We start from the raw sequence: 22,512 nt of genomic DNA, 5'->3' as shown, positions 1-22,512 counted from the left end.
AATGTAGAGGCTTTTGCCCTTCATGTAAGCCACTTCTGATACCAAATAATCAACTAGAAGTCAAGTTATTATTTGTTTAACTAAAACGTGGATAGCCGACCATATTTTTGTCAGGTAGTGTAGATAAAGTATTAACTTCTTAGAGACATTGCTTTAAGCTGTTCTGCTCAATGTACACTTTGACGCCGGCAATTTATCATCTTTACATGTTCACTGAGTTTGTACTGCACTGCATGCATATGCACGTATGTGGATTGCAACAGCAGGAGGATGTTGTGATTCACACTAATGGGGTTTGCACTGGGTAACATATAATGGTTGTAAGGAGTGACCCACTGGGACAATATTCCTTACATTAGGAGGGAGACCAAAAGTTATGGATTCAGTCATTTGGTAGCACTTTACAATAACAGTACATGAATAATGATGTATTAATGTGTAAACTAAACATTACTTTATTATGAATTAATGATGAGTTAGGGTGTTTGCTAATCATAAACTAGATTTAACTACAACTTGAGTTAATGAGTAAATAGTGACTACCTTAATTACCTGTTAGTACATGCTAATATATTAATTAACATTTAAGTTTAAGTCAAATGTAACCAACATGAACTCATGAGCTGTTAATGTATAATTATGTCATGACTTTACTTGAAGGGGCATGTCACCATTAACTCATCCTTAACTCCTCATGAACTCCTGTGTTTAAACTGTTCATGTTGATGTTGACAGAACACTTTTCTTTTGTTATTCAGTGTAAACGCACTAGACAGATGTGCATAAGGAGTTCATGAGTAGTTAAGAATCGATTAATGATGATGTGCCCCTCCAAGTAAAGTCATGATGTAATTACACATTAACACATCATGAGTTCATGATGGTTAAATTAAGCACAAACTAATGTGGTAATTAATACATTAATTAACAAACAAGCACGTACTAACTAGTAATTAGGGTAGTCGTTATTCACAAATGAACTCATGTGAGTTATGTTAGTGCATACATTATCTCATCATTAGTCCAAAATAAAGTAATGTTTAGTTTACATATTAACACATCATTATTCATGTACTGTTATTGTAAAGTGTTACCAGTCATTTTGTTAAACAGAAATGTAGGGATTTTTCAAATTAAAAGTAAGTAGCTTGCTTAGATTAAATTAAATTAATATTTACATTTTATTTTATTTTATTATTTTGGCCTTTTAAAAAAAATTGGTTTCTTTTTTTAAAAAAAAGGATTCCTTTAACGATACAAATGTAAAATAAAAGCAGCAGTTAACTTAACACTGTTAATGTGTGAACCAAAATAGGCCTTACGTGTTGTGCAATTTAAAAATGATCTCAGTAGCTCTTAAGTACCTGGATCACATCTACCTGGAACTGCACCCACAATCATAACATATCAATCAGATGTCTAAATGTTTGGCTCATGGCTCCACACCATGGCGGGACTTTATTGATGTTGGGCTTTTATTCACAGCCATTGCACACTTCCTGGATATAGATGAGCTGCTGTCTGCTCTTGTTCAGATCCCAAAGCAAGAGACGGTAGGCACACTTTTTTCCAAACGTTGCTTACTTTAGAATTTAAAATATTATTGGTGAGAGATTATTTTTGCGTTTTCCAAAAAAGGAATAATAATAAATCATATTTATTCACTGGTATGAATCAAGCCAAAAAGGTTATTTTAAATCACAGAATGAACCTTTGATAGTAGCAAAATGAATGTATTATCATCAGTTAAATTAGGTAAATCTTAGCATATTTAAAATGTTGTAAAGTAACAAGAAAAATCAATCTTGTTAATTCAAGCTTTACTTTTTTCAAATGACTTTTTTTAAAACCACCATCATTTCATTTATTTATGCTCAAAAGCTTAGGGTTTACTTTATTCAGTGATAAGCAAAGATCATTTTTATGGTTTGCATTTTAGGTAGCAGTGGCTGAATCAAAAATAACACAAGTTATTCAGCTAAAGCACATCGTGGAACTGGTCCCATCACTAAAGGTATCTTTTACCTATACATTTTTTATCAGTTCTCTCAGAAACACTGTAACACATAAACCATGACCAGACTAATGACTTATTTGTTCACTTGCCAATAATGTAAATAGTGTGAATTCAACATTAAAGGTCCTGTGAAGTTCTTTGAAATGTGCATTTTTATTCGATGTTTGATGTAATCTCAACTGAAACACGAGAGAGGGTGGGATCTAGTGCAGCCAATAGCATTTTGTTTTATTACCACTCTGCCAGTGAGCATCTTGGAGGGTCAGATACTAGAGAACATTTGATTGGTCAAGAGTTGTTGAGAAACTGAAGTATGATGAAAGGGTGATGTGAAAAAAAAACGTTGATCCATTGGAAAATCATGATTTTAAAAATATCCTTAGCTTCGTAACAATATCAGTGTTACAGTTATTTACTGACTGTATTTTCTGACTTGCTCGAAAAATGCACAGCTGCAACGCTACCACATAAAAATAAGTATATTTCTTCTTGATTAGGTGATGCTGCAACATTCCACAACACACTTGCTGACAGCGTACTGTAAATCACTTGAAGACAGCAGGTAATAACGTTCACACTGTCAGCTCTGTAAAGTATATACAGTATTTGCATATGTGCACACATCCGCACTGACCATGTTAGTTTAATATGAAGCATCAGCTTGCTATGTCAGCAGAGATAATAAGAATGTTGTGTACATAGAAATAAAACAGTGGTTATAGGATTGTGCATATAGAAACAAAACAGCTCATGCATTCATATATAGTTGAAGTCAAAATTATTAGCTGTCCTGTGAATTTGTTTATTCTTTTTCAAATATTTCCCAAATGATGTTTAACAGAGCAAAGAATTTTTCACAGTATTTGCTATTATATTTCTTCTTCTGTAGAAAGTCTTATTTGTTTTGTCAAAATTATTAGCCCCCTTAAGCAATATTTGTTTTTCAATTGTCTACAGAATAAACCATCATTATACAATGACTTGGCCAAATTTAAGCCTTTAAATGTCACTTTAAGCTGTATAGAAGTGTCTTGAAAAATATCTAGTAAAATATTACGTACTGTCATTTTGGCAAAGATAAAATTAATCAGTTATTAGAAATGAGTTATTAAAACTATTATGTTCAGAAATGTGTTGAAAAAAATCTTCTCTCCATTAAACAGAACTTAAGTAAAAAATACACAAGAGAACGAATAATTCAGGAGGGCTAATAATTCTGACTGTATGGATAATTCTACTGTATGCATTTGAAGATTTGTTATCGTTATCTCATTCATGTTGATTTAGGTTTAACAGCATTCTAGATCATATAAAATCTCTGATTAATGATGACACCAGCTACATGAAAGGCAGTTTGACCATGCGCACGCAGAAGTGCTACGCTGTGCGGCCCAACGTCAGTGAATTTCTGGACATCGCACGACGAGCTTACACAGAGGTAGTAGATGACATTGCAGGTGAGTCCTCTAAAGCAGACTATATAAATACAAAGATACTGTTAAACAGCTCTTTAAGACATAAAATCATCACCAGGTCTGAATAGAATGTGTGTCTGTGGAAAGCTCAGCAGAACCCATATTGTGACTAATTCGGTTATGCTTGCAGCTACCAATAAAAATAGGATTATAGTGGATATTTAATTCAAGTTTATTTATATAGCGCTTTTCACCATAATTATTGTTTCATAGTCTTTTGTGTCTTCAGAATGTGTCTGTAAAGTTTCAGCTCAAAACACCCATCAGATTTTTCATTATACCTTTTACAAGATTCTATTTGATACATTTTTGCACCAGTAGGCTGTTTTGTTGTACTACACTTTTAAGGCTAGTCCTCCCCACCCACTGTTTCTACGTGCCTTTTAGCATGCCTTAATCTCCTCCCTCGGCTGCGTCAAACAACAGACAGACATGAAGGAAGCAGATCTCACGTAGCGTTTGTGAGAAATACTACAGTAAGAACTTTACCAAGTGGTGTTTGGTGCATTTGTTGTGTTGAGTCAACTTAACGATGAGCCGCACACAATGTTGTTACAAAGTTCACGCACGCACACACACAGATACACACACACGCAGCGCAGCAGACACACACACACACACACACAGACAGATAGAGCGCACGTTTAGCTTTGCACTCTTTTTGCACGCATATGTGACAGGATACAGGTTAATCCCCACTGCTGTATGAATATCTGTTATGTTAATGTACAAAATAAACCTGATTTAACATCCACAAACCGAGATTGAAGCGTCTTCCTTTATAATTGTTCTGACACAGTTGTGGTGATAAAGTAAAGCTGAAGTGAATCGCTGTAATTCATTACACACATGCACTGTTTTAAAACATGTTAAACTTGTAAAACATTTGAGGATGACTGATGATCCTCGCAAACTGAACAGACCTTTTATTCCTAGTTGCTTTGTGCTCGTCTTCTCTTGTTGATATGATTATACACAAGACTACCAGGACATGTTAATACAAGCAGCTGTCACTCAATTTGGTGGCCAGGGGACTGCACTCCTATGTAAAGTTGCGGTCGGTCTGAAAACCGCTCCAATTGGTCCACCGTTTTTATGTTGTTAAATTGAAAACAAAGCACTGGGTATGTTTATATCACCCCAATATGATGGTCTATACACTATACCTGCACATTTGTCTGTCCAAACAGCTTGAAAAGTAGATTTTTTACCATAGGTGCCCTTTAAACTAATTAACTAGTAACTAATAGCTTTTAACAGTTAAATCTATTATACAGTGGGTGACCATTCAAAATGACCATTACCTTTGCGTGTGGTGCCGCCGCGGGACTAAGGGATTAAGAACATGTTTTTAGGTGTAACAGCAGATTGCAACTATGCTGCCAGGGCACAGAAAGTGACAGGATGCGAAAGGTATTAAATGTCAATCTTGTATGCATATGCTCACTCACAAACACACAGGATCGCAGGAGTTATCAAAATACATGGATTTATTTATAAACACTCACTTTAAGGGCACTGGAAATGCTGGAGACTCAGGAAAGACGTGGGGTGTTGACAATTCAAGACCAGGCAAAGACTGATACAGAAACCAGGAGCTTAAATACACATGACATAACTGACTAATTATACATGGGATAAAGACACAAGCTGTTAACACTTAAACATTAACACATGGTGGGAAAATGGAACAAAAACATGACAAAAACCAACGCACCTGGAACACAACACAACACAAACACCTGACCTCGCACCTTCAACATAAAAGGAGGCTTAAACACAGGAGGCTGGAGGGGCAGGAGCCAGGGAGGAGTCCCAGGAGGGAGGAGCCAGGAGAGAAGCTGGTAAGCGAGGAGTCAAGGAGGAGACACAGGGGGGAGGAACCAGGAAGGATGCAGGAGACGAGTAGTGAAAGACTTGGCCAGGGAGGAGTCACAGGAGGGAGGAACCAGGAAGGGATTTGGACCAGGAGCCAAACAACCCAGGACACAGCCAGAAGACAGCCCAGGGAGCTGACTTAGGAAGATGCCGCTGAAGGTGTAGCCCAAGGAGGAGACAGTGAACCGCAGTGCGAGGGTGACATCGAGGTCCCGGAGGGCCAAGGTGGAGCAGATGACTCGCCCTGACTCAGTAACGACGTGAATCCGGAAGACCACGGCAGAGCCAGACGAACAAGGTGGAGCTGGAGGTAGGGAGGAGCTCAACACAGCGGGCAGGATGGAATGATGAGGTTCAGCCAGGGTAATTGAGTCGAGAGGCGTAGGCAAGGTGACGACTGACCATGGTGGAGCCGGAGGAATGAGGGAGCCTGGTGGAGCTGGTGGGCTGATGGGTCACGGAGGAGACAAGGGATGGACGCACATCTTCAGGGATCAACGAGGCTGGGAGACTGTCTAGGAACTGTCGACTTGGCACTGGTGATAGACTTTTGCGGAAGGGACTATAGATAGACTTCGCTTCAGAAGTCAATGAGCAGCAATTCAGTGTCCAGCAGCAGTTCACCCTCAGCAGTGGGGACTATGTTTAATTAATTTATTTGTTTGCATATATTGATATTTTTTCACATTCTAAATAAACTAAAGGATTTAGAAATCGAACGTTCTTTTTACCCCTTTGCAATTTAATACGGCACTATAAAGGCTAAATAAACAACTTAATTCTTATATTTGCTTAATATTTGCAGTCTATGGGCTAAGCTTCTCGCTGTGTATTGTAGACATCTTTTCTAAAACACAGTATAGTGTAAAAGCATGTTTATTACTAGGGAAATCTAAACAGCATAATTATATTTTAATTGAACACATCGCATACAGTATATGGTACACACACAGTACCTTCCTATCTAGTGTTGTAAAAAAGCAAAGCTAAAAATTACATGTTGATATTTATGCTGATAAAGTCTACGGTTAAAGTGCTACCCAGCGGTCAAAATCGGTCAAAAGCAAATGCGGGGGCAGAGGAAATATATTGAAGTGTTAACATCTGTATATAAACATAGTTAAGCTGCAGTTATAGTATATAGGTGATGGCTATATATGTGTACATGTTCAATGAAGAGTATTAAGTGAATCGATATGAAGGTTACTGTTAAAGTTCACCCAAAAATGAAATCTCTACCAAAAACCTGTTTCAGTCTCATTCTTCTGTTGAACACAAAAGAAGATATTTTGAAGAATGCTGGTTTATGGCATCAATTGACTTCCATATTAATTGTTTTTCTACACCGGCATTTTTAAAAACAATGTCTTTTTTGTACAACAGAAACTCATAAAGGTTTAAAACCTTGAGGGAGAGTAAATGGTGTGATACTTTTCATTTTTGGGTGAGCTATCCCTTTAGATGGCAATTAATCATCTTTAACTACTCCACCACAACAGATTGCACAATTTTCCAAGGCAGGAGGAAGTATTACTGACATCTCTGCCTGGTCTATAAACTACATTTCATAATAACACAAACGAGAAGTGATACAAGAAACTATGTTAGATCAGGCTTGAGACACAAGACTACTCATTAAAAAGGAAAAAGGAAAGAACTTTTATTGAAGTCAAACTTGCTGACTTGCAGGTCTCTGACTCCTCCCCCTGATCTTACTGCTTCATCATGGGTTGTAGGTTGCAAATATAATTTCCAGTCAAATCACAATTTAATTCAGAGTCGCAGTCAGGACCATGTATTCAGCATTTTCAACTTTCAAATTGGGTTGTTTAAATTACACTATTGTCACTAATCTGAATGACTACTAAATTACCTTCCATTTGAATCTGTCTGCTATTTACGCATAACTATTTGTGAGTGGAAATCTGATCTAAAGTGCTTTCATGATGACCTGGTTTGCCAAAAGAAATGCCACAATAGGATTTGCATACTATAAAGAAAACTTTTTCACATTCCAGCCTGTTGACAATGTGTTAGTTATGAACTTCAGCATTATTGATGTGTTGTGCTGATCAGGATTAGTGGCTCAGCTTGGAGAGAAGCACAGCCTACCGCTCCGGACAAGTTTCAGCAATGCACGTGGCTTCTTTATCCAGATGAAGCTGGAGGGTGGAGCCTTACCTGGTGGGAAATTACCAGACGAGTTCATCAAAGTGAGAAAAAGACATTACAATCTTTAATAAGTGTTCAATGAATTATATACACTGTATATTACAGTTTTTCTCAGTCATTTTGTTTCATTTCTCACAACACTGTTTACATTTGCACAACATTTAATGTATGTCTAAAAACAATTTGTCATTTGTGCACGTCATAGTAGCAGTTTCTCATTTCTTCAAACAAATTGCAAATGCTTTTGGACATGCATCAGCTGCTTTCATAGAACTCTCTGCTGTTTTATAACATTATCATTTGCTTATGTCATGTCAGTCAAAACTAACTAAACTTGTGAATGCTGAATAGCCATTCCATATAAAACTAATAGTCCTCATTTTATTACTAGAGTCATTCCATACAAAAATGTTAAACTAGTTGTCTAAATCTGTCAAGCAAATTTGATTAAAAAAACAATCATCTTTTTTCCCTGAAAATGTCTTCTAAATTGAACAATTTCATGATCGATTTTCAGACCTATGTATGTTGGTTCAGTTTCAGTATGTACAGCAATATTGTTTACAGTTGTGCACAGCTCTACCCAAAGGAAGTTTATGTTTGTTGTAAATAAGGGTGTATTTATTCTTTTGCACAATGCTGTGAATAAATTAGAATTGCAAAGAGCATCTGCAGTAAAAATGTAAAAAAGCACATATTCGGTGTCTTGTACTCAGATACCTCACTAAATGCAGTGATGTCTAACTTTACTGTCGTTTTCAAATGGCTGTGCAAATAGTATATAGTGCTGTATTGAGTATTTTTTTAAGGACGTGTCACCAAACTCTGACGTTTTTGCATTGGATAAAATTACAGAGTAAACTGTCATAATGAAAATATAAAGCCATTTTTATCTTGTTCATAAACAATGATGTCAGGACTTTTCATCTTGATGACACTGACACTTTCAATGACATGAATACTTGCTTTTGAGGAATGAGCTATTCATTTTGAGCAAGTGACACGCTTTTGCAGGTTATCAACAAGGTTTTGCAGTTTGTACTAATTGTTTTGAGTAATGCATTAACTGTTGTGCAAATGTAAATAGTGTTGTGAGAAATGCACCAAAGCCACTGAGAAAAACTGTAAATACATTATCTATGTTGATAGACAGACAGATAGATAGACAGACAGACAGACGGACGGATGGACAGATAGATAGATAGAACAGATGTTTTAGATGATGAGGAAATATTCACTCTAAGTGAAAAGAATTTCCATCTTTTTTGGGTAAAACTGGGTTGAGCAACATTTCAGTTTTTTGTTTTTATGACGATTCATTCATGAGAGGTCAGTATGTTACAATGTCTACTAAAAAGCGGTGGTTTCTAGATTTTAAACATCATCAACACTTTATTAAACCACACACATATGTTTTCGGACTATTATCTTATATGTCTGACTCAACACTACAGGTGTCCAAACAAAAGAACAACTTCAGCTTCACCACTTTAGACCTCATAAAAATGAACGACCACTGTGAGGAGGCACTAAAAGACATTTTCCACATGTCTTATGTGTGAGTATACTAATATAAACCAAAGTAAGACTACTGCAAGGATGAAAAATGTACCATAATAACCAAACATGATATGTACTTATTATATTTAGTGTGGTTTCCAAGCTACTGAGTGAAGTCCATGAACAAATCCACTGCCTGTACAAACTGTCTGATGTTGTTTCAATGCTGGACATGCTGCTCTCTTTGGCTAACGCTTGCACCATCTCAAATTATGGTAATGTATAATGTAATAATATAGATTGTTACATTCATGAGAGTGCATTCAGTCTGCTTTATCAGATATTAGTGCCATTGATTTCCTTGAAATGTTTATATAATAAATAGGGTATTTGTTTCCTGCAGTGCGTCCTGAATTTACTGATACTTTGGCAATACAGCAGGGTCGCCACCCCATCCTGGAGCGCATTTCTGGGCAACAGCCCATCTCTAACAACAGCTACATCTCAGAGGGAAGCAATTTTGTGATCATAACAGGCCCAAACATGAGTGGCAAGTCCACTTTTTTGAAACAGGTGGCCCTCGTCCAGATAATGGCTCAGATAGGTACACAATTTCTATTGATATTTATTTATTTATTTATTTATTTATTTATTTTTCCCCACTTTTATTTTTATTTAGTAATTTTTTTTACAATACAAAACAATAATTTAACAGAAAAAAACATGCTAACATATATCATTACATACATACACATACATCAATATGCACATACATAATTACCTATATATACACCACATAAACTTGCATGCAAAATAAGTTAAAAGTAAAAATTAAATAAAAGACAAACGCATAAGATTGCTATATCTCTTGCTATTACAATTCACTTAAATGGAGATCTCCTTATATTCCCTATATATCAACCATTTTCCCAACCCTTCCTGAAAATATCCGTTTTCATTCTCAACAGTTTTCCAAATGTTTCGCATTACCTGAATTTCTTCAATTATCTCAAACCACTGTTTATGTTTCTTTGTTGAGTCTTTAAGCTAGTTCCTTGTTAAAGTTCTTTTGCATGCAACTATAAGAATCTTAGACAAATATTTGTCTCCTCTGGAGACAATGTCTTTAATATCTCTCATAAACAAAAAATAATGCAGTCCTAGAAACTATATCCAAAAACCTCAGAAATAACAATACGCAAATCATCCCAAAATGAGTTTTCCTACAGTTCAAGAAGATATGGGTATAATCTGCTTCTGCCTGCCCACACTGTCTCCAACATGTTGATATTTATTTCTTTTTTTAATTAAAGTTGTGTTTTTTGTTATAAAAAGTAACATAAAAATGCTAAAATCTAATTCAACCGGTTTTATTAAAGTAAAAAAAACACTGAGTCCACCTACAGTTGAATTTAGAATCAGTAGCCCTCAATTGAGTTTTTTTTATTTTTCAAATAACATCAAAGTGATGTTTAACAGAGCAAGGAATTTTTCACAGTATTTCCTATAATATATTTCTGGAGAAAATCTTACTTGTTTTATTTCGGCTGGAATAAAAGCAGCTTTTAATTTTTTACAAAAACATTTTAAGGTCAATATTATTAACCCCCTTAAGCAATATTTTTATTCGATGGTCTACAGAACAAACCAGTGAGTACTTTTTGCTTGTTGTTTTAGTTTCCAAAAGAAAATGCATATATAACTTGGATAATCTCTCATACAGAAAGAGATTTACAGATCTTGTATATGCTTTGTTTTTTCTTTACTTTCACAACAACAAAAACTATAAACAGTAAAACATGGGGAGCTACAAATGCTTTAGAAAATTGCCTTTAAAGAAGAAAAGATATATATTTAGAAACATAATATTACATTTAAAAGTTACAATTCAAGAAAAATCCAGGCATATTGGTGAAATATACTCAATCCATTTTCTCCAAATTAGCGTATTTCATATTTTAATATGATTAAGACAATACTCTGATTTAGAGTCTACCATGTAAACATCGGTTTTTGATTAATTTAATCCGATTAAGGTCATAATCAAACTAAACAGAAATCGAATTAAGATGTGGAGTTTGTCGATTTTAATCACATTATTAAAGTGTAGTACAGACATGTAAACACTGCAAACTATTACTATCGTATAGGATTTTGTCCGCATTTTGCGAAAGGATATTCCATACACAAGGCTGTTTGGCACTATTCTCTGCACCTACCGAGTCAGTGAGGGACCACAGACACACACATTGCAAAATTCTGAGTTTTTTACTTTCCATACGGTGTGCGGTATCGAATTCCATTAAAACAACACTCTTCCAGCTGTTCATACTTGCATCCAATATCTTGTTTGACATGGGGGGCATGCATGAAACGTTCCTGAATGAAAATGAAAGTGCCAAACTGCAGTTAAAGTTGACAAATTAAGAATAAAACACCTGAAATTACACGAAGCTCTGGAGGAAATGTGGATAGCGTGGTGACGCAGTGACGTTAATTGAATTATGTACTATAACATGTAAAACGGGATCATGAAGGGAACATTCAAAAAGCAACTCATGTAAACCCTTAATCATATTATTGTCTTATTCAGATTAAGGCAAATAATTTGATTACTGATGTTCATGTAAATGTAGTCACTGTTATACAATGACTTGCCTCACTACCCCAACTTGCCTAGTTAACCTAGTTAAGCCTTTCAATGTCACTTTGAATACTACTATCTTGAAAAATATCTAGCAAAATATTATTTACTGTAATAATGGCAAAGATAAAAGAAATCAGTTATTAGAAATGAGTCATTAAATCTGTTATGTTTAGAAATGTGTTGAAAATCTGTTAAACAGAAATCGGGGCAAAATATACAGAGGGCTAATAATTCTGGAGGGCTAATAATTGTGACTTTAACTGTTCATAAAAATATTTTATAAACAAAAAGTTGATTAATAAAGAGGAAATTGCTCTTTACGTCACTGATATAATGTAAGAGGTTGTGTGTGGTGATGAGTAGGTTTGGGGGAAATTTTAGGATCATGTGTTTTGTGCATGATTTAGCAGCTGTCTCAGAATCCTGCAGGATCCAAATAAACTTCTTTAAACAGTCTTCTTTGTCCTAGGATGTTTTGTGCCTGCGGAGTACGCTTCTGTTCGTATTGCAGATCAGATATTCACCAGAATAGGAGTGGACGATGACTTTGAGACCAACTCCTCTACATTTATGGTTGAAATGAAAGAGGTCAGTTTTAGACAAATCTATTAAGATTAGCTCACATGCAAATATATATATATATATATATATATATATATATATATATATATATATATATATATATATATATATATATATATATATATATATATATATATATATATATATATATATATATATATATATATATTGGCACAATGGGGGCACATATGCAAACTGTTGTAATTCCTACACTGTTCACCTGATTTGGATGCAAATTAAAGAAGCACATCTTGTTAGTTTCATTTAAAATCTATTGTGTTGGTGTATAGAGCCAAAAAGGTTAGAATTGTCCCAATATTTATCGACCTGATGTGTGTGTGTATATATATATATATATATATATATATATATATATATATATATATATATATATATATATATATATACATATTTATTAAGGATGCCACGATTTTCAATATAATATTAAAATGTTCGGTACAACATCCACGGTTAAATACGCACTTGTGAATTGCGGTTTTCTCGGTTTTGCGTTTAAATAATTTATGTGCGTTTTATATCACCCCGAATTGACTGTGTGTGCCTGTAAGTCTATGAGCTGAGATGAGGAAACTATCAGGATAGCAGAGAAGGTAATAAAGTCCTCCAAATAGCAACAATCCCGCGCAAAATTTTTCCAGCAAACATACCTAACTGGTTTCGAGACACATAAAAATAACAAAGGCAGTGGGGGTGTTTATCGCTAAAGATTTGGAGCCTTTTTCGGTGATTTGAGATGTGTGCTTTTGTCATCTTATAAAAGCACTCGATCCGAGTTACAGACTACAGTCTCATATTTTTTTTTTATCCCAAGTTTGTACATAGGCTACCAGCAGCTGTGAGATTTCAGTGTTAATTTTTTTTAATACAATACACTAGGAACTAGTGTACCTTTCCTACACTTTTAACTAGTGTACTGTTCCTACTGCCTATAGAATAAAAAAGAACAAAAAAAAAACGTGTCAAGCCATGAGAACCGAACCGAAAACCGTGTTAAAAAACCGAGGTATGTATTAAACCGTGGGCTAACTGTATTGTTGCATCCCTAATATATATATATATATATAATATATATATATATATATATATATATATATATATATATTATATATGTATATATATATATTATTTTAATTTTTTTAAATTAATATATTTTTCATTTAAAAACTGCATGTCTAGGTGTCTTACATCATCCACAACGCAACCAACAGTTCTCTGATCATTATTGATGAGCTGGGTCGGGGCACCAGTCCAGAGGAAGGCATTGGCATCTGCCACAGTGTCTGTGAATTCCTCATTAATCTTAAGGTGACTTTTTAATTTTATTAACACTGTATTTTCATAAAATTAAATGAAAAACTATACAAAGCAAGTAAATATTAATGGTAAAAAAATTATATATTTAATTTGCACATCAACCAATCAACATACTTAAAGGGAACCTATTATGCAAAAATGCATTTTATAAGGGGTTCAGTTGTATGGCAACAGTCTATGAATATAACCAGCTTCTTATAGTAAAAATGTATTCATTTATTTATTATAAACACTTGATAAAAACAGTCTGCAGAAACACTTTGAACGTTTTGACACTCTCCCTTTATTTCATCGGAGGGGGAAAGTCCTGCCCATTAGTGACAATCTCTCTTTTATTAGCATAGAAGGTTAGTCTTGTTTTTGAATCTGCTGCTATGCCCTGTGTGGCTCGGAGGATGAAAAGGGCTAAACATAATTATGACAACCCAATATTTATTTAATTCCCTTGGATCCATGGATCAACACAGACAACGGACGTGGCAAAAAGTGGTTCACTTTATTAACAATAAAGATAAAGAAAAAAAGAACATTTAATCACCCAAAGTATATTTACAAATGTGTAATAGAAAAACAATACATCTTCGGCATCACACGTCCCTTTCTAAACTGCACTCACTGGACAAACATACAAAGGGTAGCACCTGCTTCTGACCTAATGGATTAACAGAGAATCAACTACGAGTGTGTAAAAATGTAAGTCACGTGACGTACTTCACTTTCACTTCCCTTTTATTTATTTATTTTTTTTAAATATTTTATTTAGAGTTTTTCACATTTTAAAGAACAAACCCCAAAATCCCTCCCATGCCAGCAAATAAAAATAAGTAAACATATTTGACATGTAAATACATATGCGCATACACGTCCACAACTGTACAGATACTTAATCATATTCCTCCATGAGAAATCTATACCTGCACATATTCACAAGTCCAGTCAAATATCTGCATATGTACACTACATATAGAGCATATACACATATGAGAGTACAAATCAATACAGATAACAAAAGAGGGACAAAAATAAAAAAAGAAAGGAGATAAAAAAGAAATAAAATAATAATAATAAAATAAAATAATAATAAAAAGGTTTCGGATATATGAACACCTATACATACCTGATTATTGAAAATTTGTATTTTGTACACATTGCTATGTTTCATAAAATCTTCCACACCACTCAGTTTTCATTGGTCAGTCTGTAGACATTCAAAAAAGGGCTTCCAAATTTTTGAAAATTTCTTTGGTTTACTTGCAATCTCATATCTAATCTTTTCCATGTGTAGTACATTACAAAACTCTGTAAGCCATGTTTCAAATTTAGGTGTACACTCTTTATTCCACATCAATAATATTACCTTTTTTGCCATAGTCATTCCATATTGAACTGTCTGGATTTGATCCAAGCTACAGTTTTCAAAGGAAGGAGCCCAGCCTAATATTGCAATAAGTGGGTCAGGAGGAAAATTAATCCTTAAAACTTCAGCGTAAAAAGAGAACACCTCCGTCCAAAATTTAGATATTTTTGGGCAGAACCAAAATATGTGAGCCAGTGTACCTTCATTGGTCTTGCATTTAATACATAGAGACGATACAGAGGGGTATATAGAGTGCAATTTAGTGCGGGAATAGTGTAGTCTATGGACTACCTTATATTGGATCAGCTGGAGGTTAGAGTTAATGGAACATGACCTGATAACTTGAAGAGCATTAGTCCAGTTATCTTCTGAGATCTCTAATCCCAGGTCCTTTTCCCAAGACATCTTTAAATTTTCTGTTGGAGGGATTCTGGTATCATTAAAATATTCAATTCACTTCCCTTTTAGTAGATTTAAGTAGATTTAGCATGGACGTTCTGAATAGATGTTCAAGAAACTCAAGAAAACTAAAGTGAACCAGAGAACAGGACAGGCACACAAATCACACAGAAAACCAGAGCAGTAACAAGAGACAAGGATCCCCCCCAGTCTGGTCCGAGTCATCACTGGAGCGCTTAAATGGCCCCATCCCCATCGGTCCATTCGTAAAAACTCCTCGAGCCAATTGGAACACCTAGATTTTAGAAGAACAGCAGAGAGCAAATAAAAAAAAGAAAGAGGAGGAGGGAACAACAGAGCAACACCCCCAGGCATGTAACACACAGGTTTTTGTAGCTCCACCCTCTTTTGAAAAGTGCATCTCATTTGAATTTAAAGCAACAATAACTAAAATGGCACAATTCAGATCAAAGTCTAAAAGGGGCAGTTTCAAAGAGTTATAAAACATTATTTGTGGGGTATTTTAAGCTGAAACTTCACTTTTCCCTTCTCTAGGGACATCGGAGACTTATTTTACTTATTTTATCTTGTAAAAAGGGGCATAATACTGTAGGTCCCCTTTTAAATTATAAATTTATATTTTCTTCACCGGCTGGGCGGTGGCGCAGTGGGTAGCACGTTCGCCTCACAGCAAGAAGGTCGAGCCTCGGCTGAGTCAGTTTGCATTTCTGTGTGGAGTTTACATGTTCTCCTTGTGTTTGCGTGGGTTTCCTCTGGGTGCTCCGGTTTCCCCCACAAGTCCAAAGATATGCGGGTGAATTGGGTAGGCTAAATTGTCCATAGTGTATGTTTGTGAATGAGTGTGTATGGATGTGTCCCAGTGATAGGTTGCAGCTGGAAGGGCATTCGCTGTGTAAAACATAATCTGGACAAGTTGGCGGTTCATTCCGCTGTAGCGATCCTCAGATTAATTAAGGGACTAAGCTGAAAAGAAAATGAATGAATTTTCTTCACCCTAAAATATATTTAGAAATATATTTAGTTTGAATGTATTTTATTGTACAACACAGATGCAACATATATTTAATTTATATATTTTTACAAAATGGGCACACTGCTTCATTTATTTGTTAATTATTTCACATTTGTTATGTTTAAAGCTTTATTCCTAAAAGGATTCAATTAATTATTTTGCATTTAATTAAAACAATAATTCATAAAGACAATATAAATGAAATTTGTTTCGGAAAAAATAACTTTGTTCTGCAGGCCTTCACACTCTTTGCTACACACTTTCTTGAGCTGTGCCAGTTGCAAACTCTTTACCCCAATGTGGAGAACCAGCACATGCAGGTGCAGCACATCCGCACAGGAGATGGAAGAGCCGAGAGGGTCGTCTACACCTACCAGCTTAGCCGAGGACACTCAGAGGAGCGCAACTACGGTGTGTCATCATTATTACATGTTTTAAACAACCTATTCTATGGTTGCACAATGTCACACCAACACATTTTCTGCTGTTTGTTTAGGCATAAGGGCAGCAGAGATGACCAATCTACCACTAGACATCATTCAAGAGGCCAAAACTGTTGCAGATAAAATCAACCAAAAGCTCTGGGTTTGTTTCTTCTGATGACTCATGATTTAAACATTCTAGCTGTACAGAACTCCTATAAAGTTATTGACCCTGTTTCAATCATCCTGACCACAGGCCAAGCATCATAGTGATCCTGCCACTCTTAAACAGAGAGCAGACTATCGTCTGGCCACCCGACTGGTGCAGACGGCCCGTAACTCACAGCTGGACCGGACAAGCCTACGCCACTACCTGAAGGGACTAAAAACTCAGTATCTGGCTGAGATTCAGATGATAAAAGAAAATGCTACAGAGTTGGTAGAGATTGAGGAGTGAGGTCTGTGATGGTGAAACAAAAAGATAAAATACACATTTGGAAAAACTATTTAAAGTGATAGTTTACCAAAAAACTATAAACCTGTTTAAATTTCTTTTTTCTGATGAACACAAAAGAAGATATTCTGAAGAATGTTGGAAACCAGTAAGTGTTGACTTTTATGGTATTCTTTTTTCCTACTATGGATGCCAGTGGCTTCCAGTTTTCAAACATTTTTCAAAATATCTTCTTTTAGTTTAACAGAACAAAGAAACTCATAAAGGTTTTAGAACAAGATGAGGGTGAGTAAATGGTCATTTTGGAGAACTATAAGAAGATTGTTCAGTTTTACACCATACACAGTGCACCTAATTTGTTAATTTAATGATTTAATTAATTATTTAATTGTTTTATTCAATGTTGTTTTAGCATGAGACCAATGTTTAAAGTTTATTTCATGTTTTATACACATTCTCTATAGAAAAACTATAGGACATCTGTGTTTAGTGAATTCAATATAAATGTTTAAGCAAACAAACATATGGTGTTTGGGTGATATTCACTGTAGTCCATGCACAACACCAATGCTAAATGCAAATGTTAACATCTCAGTCTATAAGGTTTTATAAGCAATATGACACTTCATTTCAACGTTTGCAGTGTGATTTTTATTTTAAAAAGTCAATTTTAAAGAACCCCTATTATGCATTAAAAAGGGTCATATTTTGGTTTTGGGGGTCTCCAACAACAGTCTGATATGAGTGCAGGGTCAAAAATTACTTTCATGGTCTTATAATATGCATTTATTTTTACCTAATTATCCCAATGACTCCCATATGATTCCATCAGCGATTCATTTGTTCCCAAACCCCTCCTTTGCATGAGGCTAATCTGCGCTGATTGGTCCGATGACCCAGTCTGTTGTGATTGGTCAATTGCATTCAGTGTGAGACAGAGAAATGCCCAGCATGGCTTATCAACAAGTAGTCAGAGTGCAGAATGTATGTGTGAGCTCAATGCAGGAGTGCATTAAAGCAACGCAGTTTAACACCAGCATATTGCTCTATTCTTAACCATATGTAAAAACAGTGACACACATTTAGTATTAATCCACACAATGGCAAAAGCTGAACTATTTTGAAACTTGACCGCTGCAAGTGCGTAGGAACAGCTGACAGTGGCCATAGCAATGACAAATTGCAGTAGATCGCAAGCTCACAAACACATTTAAATCCATAAACAAAGTGGCACGCTTCACGTTCTCAACGTGGTTTTAGACGCGATATGAGAATATGAAGAGTTAACCAGATACAGTACAAGCGGTTACAAGTAACAAAACACAATTAAATACATAATTTGCAAACTAGAGAAAACAAGGAAGCAACCATTTTAATCCCATGTACCTACACTTGTAAAATGGAGGAAGAAACTGATCCATGAACTGTGTACTGTAAAGTTCCTCTCAAGCTCTGACAAAGTCCTATACATCATTAGTCTTTTCTGACACTTCCTTTAACAAATCCATCTCATGAACACTTGGTGATAATTATTGTGGAACCAACATCACTACTTGCTATACACTTTTATACACATATACACTTATTTAACAACACACTACATGCCATTTTGCACATAACAGCTGCACATATAACGTTGTATATAGTAATAAACACATACATACACTTGTCAATTTGTATATTTGCATTCACTACTTACTTGTATTTTTTTTAAATATATTTATTATCTGTTTTTTGTCCTGTCTCTGTTACCCTGTTGCACTGTAGAAGCTCTGTCACGAAAACAAATTCCTCATATGTGTGAACATACCTGGCAATAAAGCTCTTTCTGATTCTGATTCTGACCAATGAATCCCCCATTGTGAGCATGTAGATTGCTGAAGCACTCGTCAGAAAAATAACGGCAACACAGCACAAGGCTGGGGCTATAATGCTGAGGTATTTTCACAGCCTCATCTTTGAGTAGGGAAAATAACACTAACCTTCAGAGCACAGCGTCTTCGCAGTGTCTTCCTCTTTTTTTTCGACAGTGTTTGTGGGCGGGCCTAGGGTTTCAATTTTCCCGGGTTTGCGAAGCGCAACACATGGGCGGGACTTGAGTTTCATATCGACGTCACGCCGGCACGGCTAAAGACTCGTTACCGCAGCGATTCATTGGAACCACAATGAGTCGACTCTTTTGTAGATGAATCAATAGTTTTAAACACTGCATGTGCACTTTCAGATTTAAGCCTTAGCTGGATATTTCACTTCACTTAGAGCTGTATTACACACTGCATATGAGGTAATTTTCAAAAACCCATAATAGGGGCTCTTTAATGCATATTTTACCGCAGTGTTTTTTCAATCATGTTTCTGGAGGACCACCAGCTCTGCATATTTTTCATGTCTCCTTAACCAAACACAGCTGATTCAGATCATCAGAAGAGACTGAAAGACCTGTAATGGGTGTGACAGACAAAGGAGACATCCAAAATATGCAGTGTTGGTGGTCCTTCAGGAACGTGGGTTGAGAAACACTGCTTTAATGCATTTACACGGTTTTGACCAGCAGGTGTCCCTAGCATGTGGTGTTTTAAACGTTTCGAAAGTAAATCTTTTTTGTGAAGCAGTGGGTTTAATTGTTTCTCCCATCACTATTCATCGGTAATAAATGTGATATTGCTTCTAAACAATAGGTTTAAGAAATGGTCAGTACTGCTAATACCCTAACCCATTTCAAACAAGTTGTTAGTATTGTGGATGTTTCAGTGATTCTTATATTGTTATGCCATGATGTGTCAGCAAGTGACCATTTTTGTCATTGAATCATTCACTCAACTGACCAACTCATTCAGTTAATCATTCATTTATCTAATACTCATAATTAATCAACTCATATACTGATATAAGTATTGGAAATATCTTGAAAAATTCACAATGTTTCATCGATTATGGATTTTTTGGCAATGATTCTTTCAATGATTTGCTCATTTAGACTGGCGATACAGTATAACCTGCAGAAAGAGTCACAAATGTAATCTCACCACAAATGCACAGACAAATAGAAAAGCTCACAGACAAACTTAACGTGTAAAACAGAATAGCTTTTACTAGGAAAGTTTCAGATATCCTCATTCAATTTGATACCTCTTGAATCACAGCATGTTCTGTCTATCACGGTTTGCAAGGAAAGAGACATTAAAAAGAAGAATTTGGAGTAACAGAAATAAAATGACTAAAATTGTTTGGAGCAACTAAAAAAAATATGGAATAACAGAGTTTACATAAGATAGCATTTTAAAAGATGAGCCAAATGCAGGGAAACAAGCAGTGCAATCATGAAATGTATTAGGAATAATAGAAAGACAAGATTTAACAAGATATAACCTTTAAGCATCATTTTCTCATTCCCAGCAGGCACACAACATCATTGATCTATAGTTCTATTTTGGTTGCAACATCAGGTGACCAAAATTTAACGTCAATTTGCTGTCTAATACAGACGTCAGCTGACATCTAATACTGATGTCATCTGGTGCTGATATTTGGTTGGTTTTAGGCTGTGGCATTAACTAACTAAAATCCAACATCATTTTAACGTCATGATATGACTTCCATACAACGTCAAAGTCTAACATCAGTAGATGTTTATCTTTGGTTGGTTTTATGTTGTGTAATTACCTAACTAAAAATCAACGTCACTTTAATGTCATAATGTAACGTCCATAAGCTAACATCATTAGCTCTTGACCTTTGGTTGATTTTATGTTGTATCATGAACTAACTAAAATTTATCTTGCCTTTAAAATCTGACCTCAAACTAACGCTGGGTTCTGACGTCCACCCGATTTTCATATCCAACCAAAAATCAAAGTTAGTCTGACGTCTGTGTGAAGTCCGGTTTCTGCTGGGTTGGTTTTAAAATCCTTCAGCCAAAGTCTGTCATCAAAGGGGTTTAGTATTATGAGTGTCAGCAGTCTCATGCCTCCAAAAGACAATTTGCTTTCAGTGATTTGTATTCCTTATCTGAGGCGCAAGTAATTTATTATATAAGAAAAGGTCTATAGTAGCATTTCTTTTTTTTATTTTTGCCGCCAGTTTATCAGGAAGTGACGATTTTGTTCTCTTTGACTCAATGGAAGGAAGCTGAGCCTTATTTTTTGTTAAGTATATGTTTTGTATTCTTTAACGTTTATGCTTTATTCCAGTTTGGCCCATAAATTTGCACAATAAACTTACACTACCTGACAAAGGTCTTATCGTTGATCTCAGTTGTAAGAGCTATAAATAATAACTTGACTTCTGTTTGATTATTTGTCAGAAGGTAGATTTTTTTTTATGAATCATCTTTTGATTTGTATCCCAATCATCACAAATACTGCAGAAGACCTATTGGAACCCGCATTAACCCAAGATTCTCACAAAATTCAGTCAAGTTTGGTGAAGGAAAAATCATGGTTTGGGGTTACATTCGGTATTGGGGTGTGCGAGAGATCTGCAGAGTGGATGGCAACATCAACAGCCTGAGGTATCAAGACATTTGTGCTGCCAATTACGTTAAAAACTACAGGAGAGGGCAAATTCTTCGGCAGGATAGCGCTCCTTCTCATACTTCAGCCTCCATATCAAAGTTCCTGAAAGCAAAGAAGGTCAAGGTGCTCCAGAATTGGCCAGCCCAGTCCCCAGAGGTGAACATTATTGAGCTTGTCTGGAGTAAGATGGAGGAGGCATTGAAAATGAAGACAAAGAATCTTGATGAACTCTGGGAGTCCTGGAAGAACGATTTCTTTGCCACTCAAGATGACTTTATTATTAAGTTATTTGAGTCATTGCAGCTCATTGGAGTCAAACACAATATTAATTCTTTTTCCACTGCACCATGACTTTATATTCTATACTGTACATTATTTAAGTGACAAGACTTTTGTCTAAGCAAAGTCAGACCTTACTGTCCTAATTATTCATTCATTCATTTTCGGCTTAGTCCCTTTATTAATCCGGGGTCGTCACAGCGGAATGAACCGCCAACTTATGCAGCACACGTTTTACGCAGCTGATGCTCTTTCAGCCGCAACCCATCTCAACCCAACCCATCTTTATTTTTGGGTGGTTGAACTATCCCTTTAAATCAAGAAAGAAGAAGAAAAACGTTCTGTCCCACAGAGCTCCTAAAATGCCCAACCCATTCAGCAGCAGCAACGGCGGCTCTCGCGAGATTAGCGCGGCTCGTCACCCCGGTCTCTCACAGGCGGAGTTCCG

General features: G+C 35.7%; 1 protein-coding gene across 1 annotated transcript in view; it reads left to right on the top strand.

Annotated features, from left to right (window-relative positions):
- The window catches only part of msh4 (mutS homolog 4), a 29,902-nt gene extending 12,477 nt beyond the window's left edge, over positions 1-17,425 (top strand). The window contains exons 10-22 of the mRNA XM_056477223.1: positions 1,486-1,553; positions 1,940-2,014; positions 2,515-2,579; positions 3,305-3,474; positions 7,447-7,583; positions 8,997-9,100; positions 9,193-9,317; positions 9,446-9,646; positions 12,159-12,277; positions 13,469-13,597; positions 16,632-16,806; positions 16,892-16,980; positions 17,074-17,425. Coding sequence (XP_056333198.1) covers positions 1,486-1,553; positions 1,940-2,014; positions 2,515-2,579; positions 3,305-3,474; positions 7,447-7,583; positions 8,997-9,100; positions 9,193-9,317; positions 9,446-9,646; positions 12,159-12,277; positions 13,469-13,597; positions 16,632-16,806; positions 16,892-16,980; positions 17,074-17,274 — 1,658 coding nt within the window. The 3' untranslated portion in view covers positions 17,275-17,425. The remainder of the gene's footprint in view (positions 1-1,485; positions 1,554-1,939; positions 2,015-2,514; positions 2,580-3,304; positions 3,475-7,446; positions 7,584-8,996; positions 9,101-9,192; positions 9,318-9,445; positions 9,647-12,158; positions 12,278-13,468; positions 13,598-16,631; positions 16,807-16,891; positions 16,981-17,073) is intronic.
- Positions 17,426-22,512: the final 5,087 nt, after the last annotated feature.

Source organism: Danio aesculapii, chromosome 17 (assembly GCF_903798145.1).
Source record: "Danio aesculapii chromosome 17, fDanAes4.1, whole genome shotgun sequence".
Classification (NCBI taxonomy): domain Eukaryota; kingdom Metazoa; phylum Chordata; class Actinopteri; order Cypriniformes; family Danionidae; genus Danio; species Danio aesculapii.
The sequence above is the reverse complement of the archived record's forward strand: the minus strand, read 5'-3'. Positions and strand labels throughout refer to the sequence as shown.